At 39.4% G+C, this 18434-nt stretch overlaps 2 protein-coding genes across 3 annotated transcripts; both read right to left on the reverse strand.

The window, feature by feature from the left end:
- Positions 1-1022: 1022 nt before the first annotated feature.
- On the reverse strand, positions 1023-13549 carry smarcad1a (SNF2 related chromatin remodeling ATPase with DExD box 1a). Of its 2 annotated transcripts, none has more exons than XM_055168898.2 (23): positions 13216-13549; positions 12951-13026; positions 12721-12805; positions 12555-12621; positions 12299-12378; positions 12102-12221; positions 11896-11974; positions 8612-9093; positions 8317-8513; positions 8130-8220; positions 7914-8013; positions 7772-7831; positions 6243-6318; positions 5948-6083; positions 5672-5803; positions 4735-4830; positions 4415-4532; positions 4167-4282; positions 3773-3961; positions 3574-3692; positions 1848-2030; positions 1650-1756; positions 1023-1525 (listed from the first exon to the last, which is right to left on the reverse strand). In XM_055168898.2, the coding sequence occupies exons 1-23, from the start codon at positions 13319-13321 to the stop codon at positions 1464-1466; spliced, it is 2877 nt and encodes a 958-aa protein (XP_055024873.2). In that variant the 5' UTR covers positions 13322-13549; the 3' UTR covers positions 1023-1463. The 2 variants fall into 2 exon arrangements, with proteins under 2 accessions (XP_055024873.2, XP_055024874.2); XM_055168899.2 differs by having other exon boundaries at positions 12951-13014; positions 13216-13548.
- A 395-nt stretch (positions 13550-13944) lies between these two features.
- LOC129414668 (uncharacterized) lies at positions 13945-17017 on the reverse strand. Its single transcript, XM_055168744.2, has 2 exons — positions 16918-17017; positions 13945-16832 (listed from the first exon to the last, which is right to left on the reverse strand). Exon 2 carries the CDS (start codon positions 16763-16765, stop codon positions 14357-14359), a length of 2409 nt encoding a protein of 802 aa, XP_055024719.2. The 5' UTR covers positions 16766-16832; positions 16918-17017; the 3' UTR covers positions 13945-14356.
- Positions 17018-18434: the final 1417 nt, after the last annotated feature.

The following is an 18434-nucleotide window of genomic DNA, read 5'->3' on the forward strand; positions in this document are numbered from 1 at the left end:
TTGAAGGTGGTCAGCAGCTTGTAAATACAATCACTATAGTAAGGTTGTAATTGATGTATTGCTGGTAACATACATTATTTTATTAAACTATATATCTAGTTTAAATGAGCATATAATGAGATGAGTGCCATGTCATACTTTTGACACGTTTCTTGTCTTCTAGCTTCCCTGATCTGAGTACCTGATGTCAGACCTTTATTCTCTCTCGCTCGCTCTCTCTGCAATGTCTAATGACCTGCGCATTCTCGAGGACGTTCATAAGTTGTGTTTGACTTGACGCGAAGCTGCTAGACTGCGGAGGATAATGGGCATTGTATTAAAAACGCGTAGTGCAAATGAGCGGTAAAACCCGGTCTGCATTTTCGTACTTAAGAGCATGAATCCTACCTTTCATAGGAATGAAACACTCGCTTCCCGTCAGTGGAAAGTGGTCGCTTAAATATGACCAGGGGTTTCTTTCATAATATTTGAACAGAGGCGGGTCTGCATTAGCGCGCGCCTGTCTCGTCCGTCTCCATGGTTCTTTTTGCGTGTTCCCCCGCGGCCCCGCCCATCGATCATCCGTTGCGCGTCTTTTTCACCTTGCTTTTTTAAAATATTTTTTTACTCACTAACGGATATGATTTAAAATGTAGCGAAGTACAATACTTTAAACAAAACATACTTAAGTAAAAGTAAAAGTACAAATTTTAAAAACTACTCAAAAAAGTAAAAGTACACAAAAAAACTACTCAATTACAGTAACGTGAGTAAATGTAATTCGTTACTTTCCACCTCTGAGATTAATCCAGGACTAGGTCTTAATCCTATAATTTAGTTATATTAGGAAATTCAAGTTTTACAAAAATACAGCACTAAAATGCATATTTGAGCTACCTTAATTTAAAAACAGATAAACCCTGCAAAACCACCCTACATACTTAGTTGAAGCTATGGTACGTTGGGCACAATTCTTAAATAAACTGTTTTATAATTATCAGGATATATTTTGACTGTTGTCTACAGAATAGTTTCAGCAAGTAGATGTATTATCTTTATTTATAAAAAATATTACAATGACACGTTGTTAAATTGCTACAGTACACGTATAAAAGCTCAACAGACATATTAAGCCCGGTGTGTGCAATCTGGGCTAATCTGACCTGATAGTTTCACATTTTACAGATGGCACAAATGCAAAATGGATCTCCTCCAGTATGATATTACAAGTAATATTTCAGGTGATCTCTGAGCAAGATCACTTTTCTCCAGTATGGCCATAACATTTTTCCAAGGTTTGTGCGTTATTTAAAACTGGACCTGAAATATTTGGACACTGCTAGAGAAAGTGCTAGTCCTTATCTACTCCTCATTAACAGCTCCCATGTCAAACAGTGATTTTAGGACTTAAGGGTATCAAGTTGCTTTGTGTCCACGTTGCCATGAGTGAATGGCAATGCCCAGGTAATGTAGATTTAAGGTCTTTATAAACCCAGTGAGACTTTGAGCAGCTCAGCCATTTGTTCAGTCATAGCTCCATCTTCATCTGAACACAGTAAAAAAATAAGTAAACAATCAGTAAAAATGAACCTTTAGAAATGAGTTAGAAAGCATCAAATAACGCAGTAATACAGCTGGTATATGTAGATACTGGCAGTATTAAAACTCACCCTCATCAGTGGTCATGTCCTGCTCCAGTTTCAGTTTCTCCTGTCCCACACGAAGCATGCAGGCCTCAATCGAGTCCTTGCTGATGAGCTTGATCACCTGCACTGTTCTGAAATGTAACAACATTATTAAAAACCAAATGTACCCATTTGCTTACTATAATCTGCATTTCATCTCATTCTTGCAGTCATGACACAAACCTGGTCTGCCCCATTCGATGACAGCGGTCCTCTGCTTGCTTGTCATTAAATGGATTACAGTCAATGTCGTGCAGGATCACGGTGTTAGCAGAGGCGAGATTGATTCCCTGGCCTCCGGCACGGGTTGACAAAAGGAACACAAAGATCTCTGGGTTTGTGTTATATTTGTCGATAAGGCCAATCCTAGGGAATCAAATTACGTGCAGCGAAAATCAGATTTTGTAACACAGAACACAACTAATCTGGTTGAAGTTGGATGACCAGCAGAAACTCGCATGAATCAAAACATAAAATTTTCATCACATTCAAACCCAAGAACACTGATGTGTTTTATAACTTTAATTTTATTATTGAAAATGCCTTTTGGTCCCAAAGTTTTTTTTAATCTTCATTTGTGATGACTATAAAGTCACACAAAAGTGTAGGATTGTCTATAGCCACATCCAAATTTGCTCAAGCATAACATGCACCATCTGCTCATTAAGTAGTAATGTAAAAAAGGAGCATATCCAAGCCTCCATTTATATGAGACTACGCTCTTGCTTCATATGAAACCACAATCTTAACAGCAGTTTATAAGCAATATTATTCATATCACACATTTAAGCTTTACTTTTATAACATTCTCCAGGCTCACTATCCACAACACCAAAACTTTAAAAGAACACTTCCAGATTTTGGGAGTTTAGGTTATCCACCGTATCCCCCAGAGTTAGATAAGTCCATACATACCTTTCTCATCTCTGTGCGTGCTGTAACTCTGTCTGACGCAGCCCCCGATAGCTTAGCTTAACACAGAGACTGGAAGTAAATGGCTCCAGCCAGCACACTGCTCCCAATAAGTGACAAAATAACGCGAACAATTTTAATATATACGTGTTGTGATTTGTATAGTCACACCGTGTACAAAAAACAAGGTAATATGAGACACAGCTATCTTTTAACAGTATACATACTGGGAACTATATTCTCAGAAGACAAAGCACTGCTACTTGGGCGGAGTGATTTGCTCACAGCACCCGAGATGCCCCTGGTGAGAAGCAGAGAGTTCGGTCAGAGTTGTGCAAATCACTCCGCCCAAGTAGCAGTTATTTTGTCACTTATTGGGAGCAGTATGCTAGCTAAAGCCATTCACTTCCAGTCTTTGTGCTAAGCTAAGCTAGTGGGGCTGCGACAGATAGAGTTACAGCATGCAGAGAGATGAGAAAGGCATGTATGGACTTATCTAACTCTGGGGAATACGGTGAATAAGCTAAATTCCCAAAATCTGGGCATGTTCCTTTAAAGATGAATTACCGGAATTATTGGCCATCTGTGATTTTGGTACAGAGAGAAGATTTAAAAATATGAACTTTTAGTTGTTTTACAGCACAACGAGTGTTGTTTGTTGCTTGCTTAAGTCATCTGAGGGAGCGCTTGGACCAGGAAGCAGTGGTGTGTGATATCAGACTTAACAAGTAGATATAATGAAATGTGAACCGAGGGTTTGGTTCTGAACACAACGTATTGTGTTAATATGACTTGTGAGAAATATCAAATTAAGAAAAGTTCAATATGATGCTTTGAATACAAAACCAGGCAAAGTGTTTCTTTTTCTGAACTCTAGTCCCCTATTTCTCTCATGTCTATATAACTGATGGAGCCAAGAATATCAACCAAACTGGACATGAGACAACTTGTGAACAAAGTTATACTGATAGGATACTCTTAAGAAAGTTACCCTCACCTCTCTGCCATGGGAGTAGAGCCATCCAGTCGAACAAACTGATGATCAAGATGTTTTAGCAGGATCTCCACAATGTCTAGTACCATGGTGAACTGACTGAACAGCACAACCCTGTCACCCTATGAATACACAAAGTTACTTTACATCCATACCTAAAACACCTAAAATTGAGTCAGTGTGACAATATTAAATAACATACATTTTCTTTGAGCTTGGCAAGTAGCTTTGTTAGCAGCGCAAACTTCCCAGAGTCTAAAATTAGCTTTTTCTCCAGCTGAAAAGTGCTAATGGAGGTGTATTCCTTGCATAAATTATGCAGTTCAAAGTCAGACATCACCTCCATATCCTCTTGGATAAGTGCAGGGTCGGCATCAAAGTGCGTTGGTTCCTAAAATAAACGAAACCACGTCAACTCAATATCATGCAGAACAGATAGCAGAAAAGAACACATTTACGCTTTTATTAAAAGTGACTTGCAGTGCAATTCTTTCTATCAATTTGTGTATTCCCTGACAATCAAACCCATTATTTTACATACTGTATCTTCTCTTACAAAATTCCTGAATAATCCATATTACACACCCAGTCCTCACCTTAAGCATGGCTTGACTCATGGCAGCCAATTTCTCACTAGTGTAATACTGACGGTGTAATAACGGATGATTGGCCATCTTTCTCAGCTGCATCATCACATTGCAAAGTTCTTGCTCTATAGACAAAGAGGAAGAGAAAGTGTGGAAATGGTGCTGCATGATGTCTGTCTCCAAAAGTCAAACACAGATTCTTTCCAACAGTTTGTGATTATGGAAAATATCTTCCAGCAGAACTGAACAGCACATACTCTCTCCACTTGGAGTCCTTTTCAGCTTCTTAAAAAGCTTCTCATATAGCTTCTGCTGGGCCTCACTCATGGGACACATTTCAATCTTCTCCACTTTTGGTGGAAGCTCTTTCAACACCTAGGATGACCAGAATGGGTGTTAAAAGCAAATGCAAACAAAGGTAAACAATTCAAGTCACTGTGGCGCTAACCATTTTAATACATGCATAAAGGACAACATGTGGATCAGTTTATTTAGCAGAATTAGCATTTGACATTTAGGGATATTTTTTCAGTGCTCAGTTATTACTAAATTTGAAGATTAAAAATGAAGTGGTTACGTCACGCTTGACTCGTCTCAGGATAAATGGCTTCATGATAAGTTTAGCCTGTGCGATTCTCTCCTTGTGAAAGCTGCTCTCGTCTTCTGATGATCTCTGAAACAAACCAGTGATGCAACCAATGAATACGTTTACATGCACCCTCACAATGAGATTTTGGAAATATTGCGATTACACGTCTCACGTAAACACAATACTTCGATCAAAATAATGTGATTAAGCTCATAATCTCAGCAAGTATAATCGTATTAATATACATGACGTATGCAGATTTTAAACGCAATACACGGACACAAACACTTTAATCACATCTATACCACTAAATTAAGTGCATGTTTTAATTACGCACTTTAGCATGAATCGCTGCAAGCATGACAAAGGTACATTTTCTCTGAAATCTGTAAACACCACTCGCTGTCAGCATTTGTGCCTTTATCCAGACTCGGTGCAGAGAACGAGAGAGCAGCGTATAAAACCATTACATGCATCGTCATAATATTTCGATCTTCAACACGGCACCAATAACTAAATATGTCCTAGGAACATGTCATGTAATGTAAATTAATTAAAACAGTGGACAGTAACACACCTATAAGTGAGTTGATCATTTATGCTGTACATTGGGCTTTGTAAATAATAATCACAATTATTAGCGAATAATCAAGAATTAAGAGTGATTTGCTGGAGTCATGTAAACTTAATCTTACTGAGATTAAGTCCTTACTCTAAATATTGGAAATAATCCCATTATTGGTGTACATGCAAACATTGTGTATATGCTGACAGAATGTTTTTTCATTGACAATTACAGCGGTTTTGGGAAACATTAAGAGTTTTGTAGACGCACACATCATAAATCAGATGGAATCTCTCTTCATTTAATCTTTAAACCTTAACTCCAGCATTTATTTTGATGTAAGTAAAAGCTTGTCTTTACCGTGGAGAACATCTTGGAGATCTGTGAATTGCTGCTGGAGAACATGGAAGGCATGATGAAGTTCAACAGGGACATGAGCTCTAACAGGTTGTTCTGCAAAGGTGTTCCAGTTAGCAGTAAACGGTGCTCAGCCTGTAGACAAAAGACACAAATGATCATGTATAACCAAGATCCCAACTTTTAAATTTCCTCCCAGCTCAAAACATCATCTAAAATATGCATGTCTTAAAATTGTGTTCACAATTATGGTAATGATAACAGACTGCTTGTACTGACATTGATGGTCATGAGGTGGCGGTATCGCAGCGATTTCATATTTTTCAGCATGTGGCCCTCATCAAATATCGCATATTTGAGCTTCAGTTTGCGGAAGAGACTGCGGTCATGGTCGTTTCCTATCGTGAGATTGTATCTAATACAGATAAGAGATGAAGAACAACAAAAACGAAAATGTGATTGGCATCCAGTAGACTTTATTTAAAATTGCTCATATATAAAAATCACTTAAAATTGTGTTTATATAGAAGTTATGGGAACAACATTCCAGGGCAGTGAACCATTGTATACTTACGTGGACACTATGATGTTGAAATCAATTAGATTGCTGAGGATCTCTTGCCGCAAGTATCTGCGGTCTTCCACTGACCCTGTAAAAAAGGTAATACATTATTTTTTATACATAATCAACATCAACCTAGTATGAATTTAATGATAATTTTAACATTAAAGATTCTACACTAATCCTAGCTTTAAATTAAACCTTTTTGCTAAAGTGTCTACACACTAGTGATGCAACAATACAGTTACAGTACATTCACAATAGGCGTAAGCGTTAACGCTTTACGGAAGACTTGTCTGAAGCATGGCCAACAGCCAATCACAATGGCCGCTACACATGCTCCGGTCTTCCATAAACGTAATTGGCTGGCTCTGCCTAGGTTATTTTGCATAAGGCGAACTGATTGGCAGACGCACGCATTGCCTCTTGAAAAGTTGAGAAATGTTCAACTTCTGCCGTGAGCAACGGCAGTGACACGGTGCCGATGGATCCACAATTCAGTTTGGCAATGCATGACGTTAAAAGTGAAAGGGAAGCGTTAATGCTTACGGCCCGTTTGAGCATACCGTTAAGGGCTCGTCCTACAGCGTAGGCACGACGGCGTAGGTTCCGCGTCGGTTTTCATTTATACTTTTGCGTCGTCCTCCGCGTCGACGTGCAAACACACGCGCAGACCGCTGGTAGGCAGTATCCACGCGTGTAACCACAGTAGCAGCGCAACCGTCAAAGAAGAAGCTTGACAAGTTAACCCACAAAAGAAGAAGAAACAGCAAGTTCTTGTGTATGCTTTGAGAAGACCAGCAATGATGGAAGTAAATAAACGGCGGCTTTTGTTGAAGTTTGAGTTAAATCACTCCTCAACTTGGCTGATCTTTGTTTTCCCCATCGCAAACGGAAATACCTATGACGCAGTTTTTTTTACCTGACGGGAGGGGTTCTGGTGGACCAATCACAGCGCTTGCGGTCCGCGTAGAACTGACGCGCTGTTAAAATTTTGCACGGATAGCCTACGAACTTACGCATGACTATAAATCAGGCTTTAGTCCACTGTTTAATACATGACAGCCCATTAAAGTGTTTTACTTTATTCTATGTGCAGGAAACAGGAACAATGAGGTGTTAAGAAAAAAAAAGGTTTTTGCTATTTTCTTACCGCAATTCTCTTTATTTTACGTAAATGCAAAAAATCAACTTTTATAACGTCTATAACAAAAATCAACTTTTTGTTGTCTCGCTTCTCCGCACACATTGTAGAATGTGTGAAATCTGACAACAGCATCGCAAGTGAGCACCTGTCGCTTTAGCGGGTAGACACACGGATTAGCAGCATGTGTTAAGAGAACAATAAAACAGACAGATTTGGATGCATAATATAGGCAATTTACATGCATGTATTGGACCGTGGGGGTCGTACCGAACGGTTCAATATTATATTGAGAATTGTGGCATCCCTACTGTACACAAACACTGAGACACACAAAACCGTTAAAAGATTTTTATCTAGAAAAGCAAACAGCACATATGAACATAATTTAACTCACCATAGTAAACGAGAACTTTCAGACTGGGGCACCAAAGACCAAGCTCACGAACCCAATTATCTGCAAAGACGGAATGAAGTTTAGCATCCCTATCACCAGCTAAGTTCACATGTAATACCTCTATAAAAAACCTCTCATTTACCTAAAGTGGATGAAGGCACAGTTATAAGATGAGGCCCTTTAATGCCTTTTTCATACAGATGAGCCAGGAAAGCGATGGCCTGAATAGTCTTACCAAGCCCCTGTGGACAAATCAGAAAATTTTAACGGTAGTACAGAAACAATGTAAAATACAAGTCATTTACTTAAAAGGGACCAGCAACCAGCTTAGATTTTTTTGCCACTATGAATGACTCACCATTTCATCTGCCAGAATCCCACTGAGCTTGTGCTGGTGGAGCAGAATTAGCCACTTCAAGCCAATCAGCTGATACGGCTGCAAATGAAATCTAATAAAGAAAGGAAGGTATTAATGTTAGAAATCAATGATTAAATAAGATCCAAATACGAGTTAGGTCCTGTGTGAGTGAACACGATTAACTCACTTGCTGTTTAGGACTTTGGGTTGCTTCATAGAGCCCATGCCTGCTTCTATGACCTGTGTGACATCTTTTGTCATTTTCTGTGCGATCTTCTCACATCTGCCCATGAGGTCTCTGACCACCTGCCTCTCTTTCAGTACCACCTTGCAGCCATGTACCAGGTCTATAGACAGGCCATTATCCTTAAAAAACTGCTCTTTCTGTAGAGAAACACATGTATGGTTGGGCACTGCGACACAACCACAAAACCAAGTTAAGCAATAGAAAAACAATGTAGTGTGCCAATAAGCATACATACCACATCCTTCCAAGAGTTAAAAGGCCTCAAAGAAATTATCCTTTGAGCTTTTTTGACTGAGCAGAGAGATATCAGAACAAGCTCATCTAGAGAAGCCTCTTGAAGGAACTGAATGATCTGGTCTTGGAGATGAGGAGCGATGTCATCTTCATCATCAGACTCCAGGTCATCAGAGGCGCTATCAACCTCGCTGTCCAGCTCCTCCTCCTCCTCCTCCTCAGAGGCACTTATGTTGTCTACTCGCAAATCATTTTCCCTTTTCCGTTTAAAGGAGTCGTTTTTGATCGTGTTGTTGCTACTCGCCACTTTGTGCGTTTTGGGAGTAGACGGAGTGGAGATGTTTCGCACTGGTGACGGAGCTGCTGTCAACCATCTTGAAAGACTAGACGAACTTTCTGGCTTCTGCAAGCTCTTGGCATTTTTTACTTCGGAGTGAGACGATTTGGCCTTTGGTTTTCTTTGATCCTCTGGTGAACTGGAATCTACATTAGGGAGGGTATAAAAGGAACAAACATAAGCACCATTCGCCCGTGTGTTAAAGCAGCAAGAAATCCGTTTCTTAAGTCTTGTGTGTAATGCGAGTCCATACACATATTTTCACATCACAAACAGCTGTCAAGGGTCTTTGACAACTTTGGTATTTTGTGTCAAGTCCTCTCACACACATTTCAGCTATATTCCTGTTCTGCATAAGCTGTTTTTCTGTCTCGATCATTCACATTTAACAATCAGTAATAGGGCTGCATGATTAATCGCATACGATTGTCACGCGCATCTCGTCAGTAATGCGGTTCCTTGACCTTGATAAGTAATAAATCGCCATCAGCTTCTTTCAGATGGAGCGGCATTTACTACACAGAACCGTAGTTCACTGACAAGAGGGAAACATATTACATTCATAATCGCGGAATAGGGATGCACCAAAACGTTGTGATAATGCAAACAGAAACCACGACCTGCACGTGCTTGTCTGAAGCAACATCTGCGATGTGGACGTATTTAACCACAAAAAGGCGCTAAAGTGAGCAGCTTTCTGTTAGCACAGACACATGCGGTTGAATATGTCAGACGTGATCGATCGATCGATCGACGTGATGTGTAAACTTTAGAGAGAGTTGCACTAACGTTTCTCATACAGTCCACTAACATACATGTGGCGAATAAAGCAATGAAAAACAATGTAACATTTTTATGTGGAGCGACTGTTTATGCTGCGCTGTTTGTAATTCACCCTCTGTCTCTGTGCGTGCGCACATTAAAGGGCATACGTGAGACTTGTTTCAAAAAGCAAGCGAACATAAAATCTTTGTTATTGACAGGGCACATACAAACAAAATGATCGCCGCAGTTTTCTTTTTTAAATAAAAACATTTGTTTATGTCTTAAGTGTATGTATAGATTACAGTCAGAAACCAGTCTGTGCTTACATGGTCTTAAAGAGACAGTAACCTCAATTAACCTACTTAAGTCTGTGTCATTAATGTTAATCGAACAACCTTAGACAAAGAGAAAATCACTTCTGTAGCTCTAAAAATAATAAATTATATTTAATTCATACAATAAAGACAGTGTTATGATTCATTTAATTCGATTTCTGTACCTAATGATTATTTCAGACCTCACTTAATGTGTAACTTTGTTCTTTTTTATTAATGTTTGCAATTTCTTTGTTATTAGATTTTTCCCACCCCCTTTTTGCTGATCCAAAAAATAATCCGATCCGTGCCTCAAAAATTGTAATGTGAGCCAAACCGTGAGTTTTGTGATTCGTCACACCCCTAGTAAAGTTAGTACACAGTGATAGCATCAGAATTTCTTTCGGTGTTTCAGTTTTCAGCCTTGGTTTCCTCTTTTCCGGTTTTCGGCCAAGAATTTTCATTTCGGTGCATCCCATGCCGATTGTGCAGCCCTGATCAGCAAAATATGACTGATGTGTCAGGGCTCAAAATTAACTTTTTTATTTGGTAGCACTGGTGCTCCCAACTTTAAAGACTTAGGAGCACCAGCAAAAATTTAGGCGCATCCATCCAAAAATTAAAAAGCACCACAACTACAATGTAAATGTTAATAGATTTATTTTATTAAAAATAAAACACCACCACCGAGCTTTACACATCCTATGGCCAGCATTTAAAAGTTGGTCTTCTATTTTATTTTATTTTATTTTTTGCTGCATAGATTCCTAAATTAATACCCAAATGCTGTTGAAATAGTAAAGCAGCAATAATAATTTAACAATTACAGGTAACATGATTAAGATTACATAGAAAATCTAGCAAACACGTAAAACACTGATTAATTGTGACATTACAAAAATGACCCTAATATAGAAGGCTAATATATATTGGTATTGATAACTGCATTACCAAGATGCTTTTACTACTAAATAGGCAATGTTTTAAAAAATACAACAAAAACATACCATCACCATTGTCGTATTCCACAGCAACATGGACCACAACGATGTCCATTCACCAGCGCATGCGCACATACACCATCAAACACACTTTGACAGACAGGTCGGTGTCTCCATCAATAATAAACACATTTGTCATGACACGTCTTGTGTTTTTGGCACTTTCGCCATGTTTAAGCAAGGTACGTCTGGCGCTTAAAATGTTTTGATTCCACCATTAACGCCGTTTTACAGGATTTACAGTAAACACAGTAAGTTACATTTTCATAGAGGAGACACTCGAAATCTTTAAGCAACTCTCTCTGAAAGGTTTAACGTCAACTCGTATTTTCCGGTGGTGGAGTTACATTTGAATCCGGATCGTCGTCAAAAAATACAGTAATAACCTTGGCAGTAATCGGCTCGCTCTCGTCATGCTCGCGACGCGTTCATCTTTTCACATTTCCGCGCTTCACGGCAACAAGGAATGACTGACGCTCATATTAGCCAATCTGCGGTCTTCATTAAACGCAAGAACTTAATGGTAAAATTTGATTGGTTATGTATCGTTGGAGAGAACACTGAACCTGGGACAGCGCCAGGCAGCACGCAGGATCACAATCAACTCGCGTCAGAACAAAATGGGCAGTCGCACAAATGCTCCCAAATATATTTTAAGGTCGCACAGATTAAATTTCGGTCGCATATGCGACCAAAATGGTCGCAATTTCGAGCCCTGTGTGTATTAAAGTGAGAAAAGCATATTTGTAGTTCAGCCAAGCGGGCGAATGAAGCTATAGTCGAACTCATTCTAAAATCAAAAATCCTATTCACATCCATCCTAAGTAAAATATTCACCTAATGCTTGTATGATCTTTAACACAATTACCTGTTGAGGAAAACATTAGCAATGATCCCAGGGCATTCTCATAGTCCCAGTCATGCTCTCTAAGGACGTCTCTCAGGAGCTGTTAACACAAATTGATCACTCATCATAACATCTTAATCATATTACGTTTCAAGGAGCTCCAGTGCACATGCATCATTACTCAATATAGCAATTCAACATTACATAATATGGCAACTTTGACTTGCCTCCTTTTCAAAATCAGGTATTTTTTTCTTGAGCTTCCTCAGGAGAGCTTCCTGCTTCTCTCTGCTCGGCTCCTGGTTTTCCTCTTCTTCAGAGTCTTCTTCATCCTCAGTATCTGACCGCTAAATCATAATCAACAGCTACTTAAACAGAAGTTCTTCAAGCCAATACAGATTTTGAAAACAAATAATTTTCTCACTGTGATTTTTCTTCTCTTCATCGGCTGAGCGTTTTCATCATCTTCATTATGTCTGGTTTTGCCTTTCTGCCTGTCTGAATCTGCATATATAAAACAAATGGAACAAGCAACATTTAAGGACTCATCGCTGAATAACCCAAGAAAAAACAGGTCTGGGCCTTAACATTAAGCACAATAAATACCAAATTATGCATCTGAGCTTTTCATACACAGATTAAAAATGTATGTGTCCATGCAAAAATAAAACAAACTTTACCTTTCTCACCACACACTAACAAACAATGTGCTACTGCTCCCTCCAGTGTGCTGGTACTCTCAACCACCTGTCATGAAATATAAATAAATGACAGAAGACTATAAGATATCCCAAAGCTTATATATATTGTATATGTATTATATTTTATCCAAAAAGAAAGGGTTACCGCCAGCAGATCTTTCTTGCTCTTCTGAGGGAACATTTCCATTAGTTTGGACACTTTGTCCTCCACGTCCTTTGACAGAGAATCCCTAATGTACAGCACGTTATTAGTTATTACAGACTGGGTGCTATGTTTCATCTGAAAGTCTACAGCCCTTGTGATGTGGTGGTGGAGAAGCAGCTGAGTGAGGACTTTACATTAGCTTTTTTGTTTAAAAAAAATCTCTCACTTACTTGCCCATCCTGACAGCTTTGTCATCGGAAGAAACATCATCCAGTCCATGTTTCTGTAATTTGCCTGTAACACACCCTGATAGATAAATTATCATATCAAACCAAATAATTAAATAGCTTAAGGAAAAGCTTTGACAAGATTTGTAAATGTTGCATTTACAACGCGCGTACGATGCCAACAAACGCTGTCTCGGTAGGAAGCTGCCTAGATTTTGACACACGACGCTGAACAAAAGCACCGGTTGTAAAACGGTTTTCTGCTCACCTCTGTGATTCTCTTTATCCGAGCTGGATCTATCCGACGACTTACTGCGACCATCAGCAGCTTTGTCCTTTTGGAAACGGAACCGTTCGAGGTTAAACAAGCTCATGATAGTTTTTAATATGAAGCGCTATGAGATTCGGTCACGCGCAAGTCGGTATCCAATGGTAATGTGAAGTATTAAAACAATTTCATATCACGACAACCTATAAATAACACAAATAACATCACAATTATATATTTTAGATATTATCTAAAGTGTAAATCCGCCCTGTTGTTACAATGACGGTGGGAAAAGCAATGAATAGCTAATAAGACGTTCCCGCCACCGGCCGGCATGCGTCACTTCCGCTTTTGAACCAATAGAAACACAACAAGCGTGTTCGACGTCATGAAGCGGCCAGAGCCACATAAAGCCAAGGCATCAATTTTATTATATTAAAAAGGACTAATTTACCCCGAAAACCACCAGCAAATATATAGTATTACTCTTTATTATAAGATATTGTGCTTTTCTTTATTATTTACGTAATGATATTGTATGTTAACAATAAAAGATAAATGGATATGTTTCTTTATTTGGCTTTCAGTTTTCAACAACTGAAATAAACTTGAATTGTAAGTATAATATTGACTGCCATGTCTGTGGTGCTGATATAATGCATTTTAATTAATGTTAATGAAAATATCAATGCTATTAATGAAACGGAAACAGGAACAAATTATTTGGCTTTCAGTTTTCAACAACTGAAATAAACTTGAATTGTAAGTATAATATTGACTGCCATGTCTATGGTGCTGATATAATGCATTTTAATTAATGTTAATGAAAATATCAATGCTATTAATGAAACGGAAACAGGAACAAATAGCAACAGCTTCATTTTGACTAACTTAAAGCATAAACTACGCATAAATCACAGCGTCTTTGTCAAAGCCAGTTGACCACACATTTCTGGAGAATAATGTTTTTAGTTGCTGATATAAATATGGAGATTATTTGTGTTGTTGCTTTATCCACTGTTTTCAGTTTAGTGCATAATATGTACCGACTCACTAGCTTTATAATGTCATGGTAACATGATTATTTGATTTTAAGTGTAAATCCCAATCAATACATACACATTTTTTTTTTACTACATTTTCAATTTATTTTATTTACATTATAGATGGGGAGGGGGGTGTTAATCTGGATGAAAGAGTGGATGTCTTTTCTGTCATGAAGAGGTTTAGAGTAGAAGGCAGGCGGTAGAGTATTGAATTCCAGATTTTCAGCAATTATTGTCACTTTCTTTATGTTTCTTGGTCTTCGCCTTTTAGGTAGTATCTTTATCTCCTCTACCTGATCCAGATGTTCCACGGTGATGGAAGTGCACAGTGGCGAGATTTCAACCACATGTTCATCCTCTTGAGGTTCAACATCTTTCTTTTTTATTATTCTCATCACTTGATCTTCAGGTCTGCTTTTATCATCCACCTTTAAATCATCCAGTTGAGTTACTGGTACGTTGCCTGTGTCTTTCCAAGCAAGTTTTGGTAAAGGTTGTTGAATTATAACTTCTGGATGATCAGTTTCTGTCACATTTTTCTCTCCTAGCCTTTCTTGCACAGGCAACATTTCGACGACAGCATGTGGAGCCTGATGCAAAGGTACCTTACTTTTATTTACTTTACCATGCCTTTTACGTGGTCTCTGTTCCACTATCCTCTCGACCTGAGCCTGTTCTTTTACTATGATGGATGGCCACAGCGGCGATATTTTATCTTCATCAGGTAAAGTCTGGCACTGAGGGGTTACTGTCATCAACAGTGGTTCCTTTCTTATCTTTCTTTCTTCACAGTGGTCAGAAGGTCTCTCTTGCTGTGTCGCCTGTGCCTGAGTTAAGTCTTTGTCTGTGAAGGATGGCCACAGCGGCAGTATTTCATCTTCAGCAGGTGAAGTCTGGCACTGAGGGGTTACTGTGTTCACCAGTGGTTTCTTTCTTTTCTTTCTTTTTTCACAGCGGCCAGGAGGTCTCTCTTGCTCTGTCGCCTGTGCCTGAGTTTTGTCTTCCTCTGTGAAGGATGGCCACAGTGCCGGTTCATCTTCTTCTTCCTCATGGAAAATCTGGCACTCAGTGGTTACTGTGTTCACCTGTGGTTTCTTTCTTTTCTTTCTTTTTTCACAGCGGCCAGGAAGTCTCTCTTGCTCTGTCGCCTGTGCCTGAGTTTCGTCTTCCTCTGTGAAGGATGGCCACAGTGCCGGTTCATCTTCTTCTTCCTCATGGAAAATCTGGCACTCAGTGGTTACTGTGTTCACCTGTGGTTTCTTTCTTTTTTCACAGCGGCCAGGAGGTCTCTCTTGCTCTGTCGCCTGTGCCTGAGTTTTGTCTACCTCTGTGAAGGATGGCCACAGTGCCGGTTCATCTTCTTCTTCCTCATGGAAAATCTGGCACTCAGTGGTTACTGTGTTCACCTGTGGTTTCTTTCTTTTCTTTCTTTTTTCACAGCGGCCAGGAAGTCTCTCTTGCTCTGTCGCCTGTGCCTGAGTTTCGTCTTCCTCTGTGAAGGATGGCCACAGTGCCGGTTCATCTTCTTCTTCCTCATGGAAAATCTGGCACTCAGTGGTTACTGTGTTCACCTGTGGTTTCTTTCTTTTCTTTCTTTTTTCACAGCGGCCAGGAGGTCTCTCTTGCTCTGTCGCCTGTGCCTGAGTTAAGTCTTCCTCTGTGAAGGATGGCCACAGTGCCAGTTCTTCTTCTTCTTCCTCATGGAAAATCTGGCACTGAGTGGTTACTGTGTTCACCAGTGGTTTCTTTGTTTTCTTTCTTTTTTCACAGCGGCCAGGAGGTCTCTCTTGCTCTGTCGCCTGTGCCTGAGTTAAGTCTTCCTCTGTGAAGGATGGCCACAGTGCCAGTTCTTCTTCTTCTTCCTCATGGAAAATCTGGCACTGAGTGGTTACTGTGTTCACCTGTGGTTTCTTTCTTTTCTTTCTTTTTTCACAGCGGCCAGGAGGTCTCTCTTGCTCTGTCGCCTGTGCCTGAGTTAGGTCTTCCTCTGTGAAGGATGGCCACAGTGCCAGTTCTTCTTCTTCTTCCTCATGGAAAATCTGGCACTGAGTGGTTACTGTGTTCACCAGTGGTTTCTTTCTTTTCTTTCTTTTTTCACAGCGGCCAGGAGGTCTCTCTTGCTCTGTCGCCTGTGCCTGAGTTAAGTCTTCCTCTGTGAAGAATGGCCACAGTGCCAGTTCTTCTTCTTCCACAGGTGAAGTTTGGTGCTGAGGGGTCATTTCAATCACCAGTGGTTCTACCAATGTGATGGCTGGAAAATGTGTAAAAAATTTGAAGTCATCAAGTGAGGTTTGATGCTGAGGTGTCACATGATCCTTTAATGGTTTTGCCACTTTGTCAGGTGAAGAGGGTACCGCATCTGTTCCTTGCTGGATCTCTGTTTCACTGAAATATGCCTGTGTTTGAATGTAAACCTCACTGGCATACTGCTGTCCTTTGAGGTTTGAGCACTGCCACGGCCAGCAGAAGCTAAGCCATTTAAATTTTTTCCTCCAGGGCTTCATTTCAGTAGAGACTGAATCTTGCAATCGATGTCACAACAGATGAAGCAGTTGTTTTGTCAAGAGGGATCTAGCAAAAAAACAACAACAAGTCATCTAAAATAGGCTACAAACAAGATAAGTAACAAATAACAAATGCAAATTCTTAAACTTACCTCTAACTCACAACTGATCCCGCAGTGAATCTTGCAATGGATGTCACAATGGATGAAGCAGTTGTTCTGTCAAGAGGGATCTAGCAAAAAAAACAAGTAATCTTAAATAGGCTATAAACAAAATAAGTTACACATAACAAATGCAAATTCTTAAACTTACCTCTAACTCACAACTGATCCCGCAGTTTATTTTGTAAAATATCTTGAAGTTGTTCGCACAATGGCTCACACAATGAATCTCGCTATGAATGTCACAATTGATATCACAACAGATTTCGCCTGTAAAATTGACAATGATTGGAGTTAATAAATTATTCATATTCTGTTTAAGATTTATATCAGCATTTGTATCATGGTCTATAATGGCATTTTTACATTGTGAGAATAAACCTGGCTATTTTCATGATAAAGCAAAAATTCCTTCTTAATCTAAAAATTATATTTTCTTATTATTCATTTCATTTTTTTTCACATAAATCCCTTAACATTTTTTTTGCAACTGCTACTCCTTACATGTTAATGCATATGCCACCTCTTAGGGGGTGTGCACACCAATCCTGTGTCTCAATTCGTTCCTTATAGCCAACGAGGTTGTAAATAACTATATCGTGTAAGCATGTTCGGGCACTGGTAAGGACCCTTGCTCACTTGACAATTGGGACACTGTACACTTATTATCCTGTGACGTGGCTGCTTATAAGCTTGTTGTCAACAACCGGCAAAACCAACATCTCTCTGACTTGAAAAAAAGTTGTCATTATTCTTTTACATATCCGTGCATAAAATTGGAGGAATATAATTACATTTTTTAATTTTATTTTACAATTTTAAATAAATATTATTTTAAACATTGAGTAGATTGTGGTTCCTTTACATTCTAGCGATGTGTGTTTATCTTTAAAACTAAAATAAAACAAAGTTTGGCTTTATAAAAGTTCTGTTGCATTGCATTTCATGAAGTTTATTGAGTTGGCTCAAGCGATTTTCAACTGAGGAGCTATAGAAAAGGTCACGTGATTTCTGGTAAGGGAGCATAGTGCGCATCAACGCTCACTGGGTTTTGCGTTGCATTGTCGGAATTTTTAGGGAACGATCGTTCCAGTGCATTTGACCGATTTGCACTAGACCACATAAGGGAGCTGATTGAGACACAGGCCAAAGCTTTTAAACGCGGCTGAAAGCGCCAGGCGGTTGCCGAATGCCATTTTTTCAGCCGACTGGCAGCTTCAGCTGAGCGCTTTGGTTGCTAGGATACGCTTTGTTTATTAGTCGCGCTGGTTTGCTGTAGTGATATTTGTCCCACCCCTGCTCTACTGTGATTAGACGGCCGTGTGAAAACTAACATTGACAAGCGGTGCTTTTTACCCAAATCTTTTTCAACTATCTGCGCTCAGGGGAAAAAAAAACCGCTAGTTGCTGGCTTAAAAAAAACGCAGCGTTTTCATTGGAAACAATTGAAAACATGCGCCGGCCGCGGCCATAAAAGCTTTGGTGTACACGCCCCATAGGGTAAATCA

Source organism: Misgurnus anguillicaudatus, chromosome 5 (assembly GCF_027580225.2).
Source record: "Misgurnus anguillicaudatus chromosome 5, ASM2758022v2, whole genome shotgun sequence".
Taxonomy (NCBI): domain Eukaryota; kingdom Metazoa; phylum Chordata; class Actinopteri; order Cypriniformes; family Cobitidae; genus Misgurnus; species Misgurnus anguillicaudatus.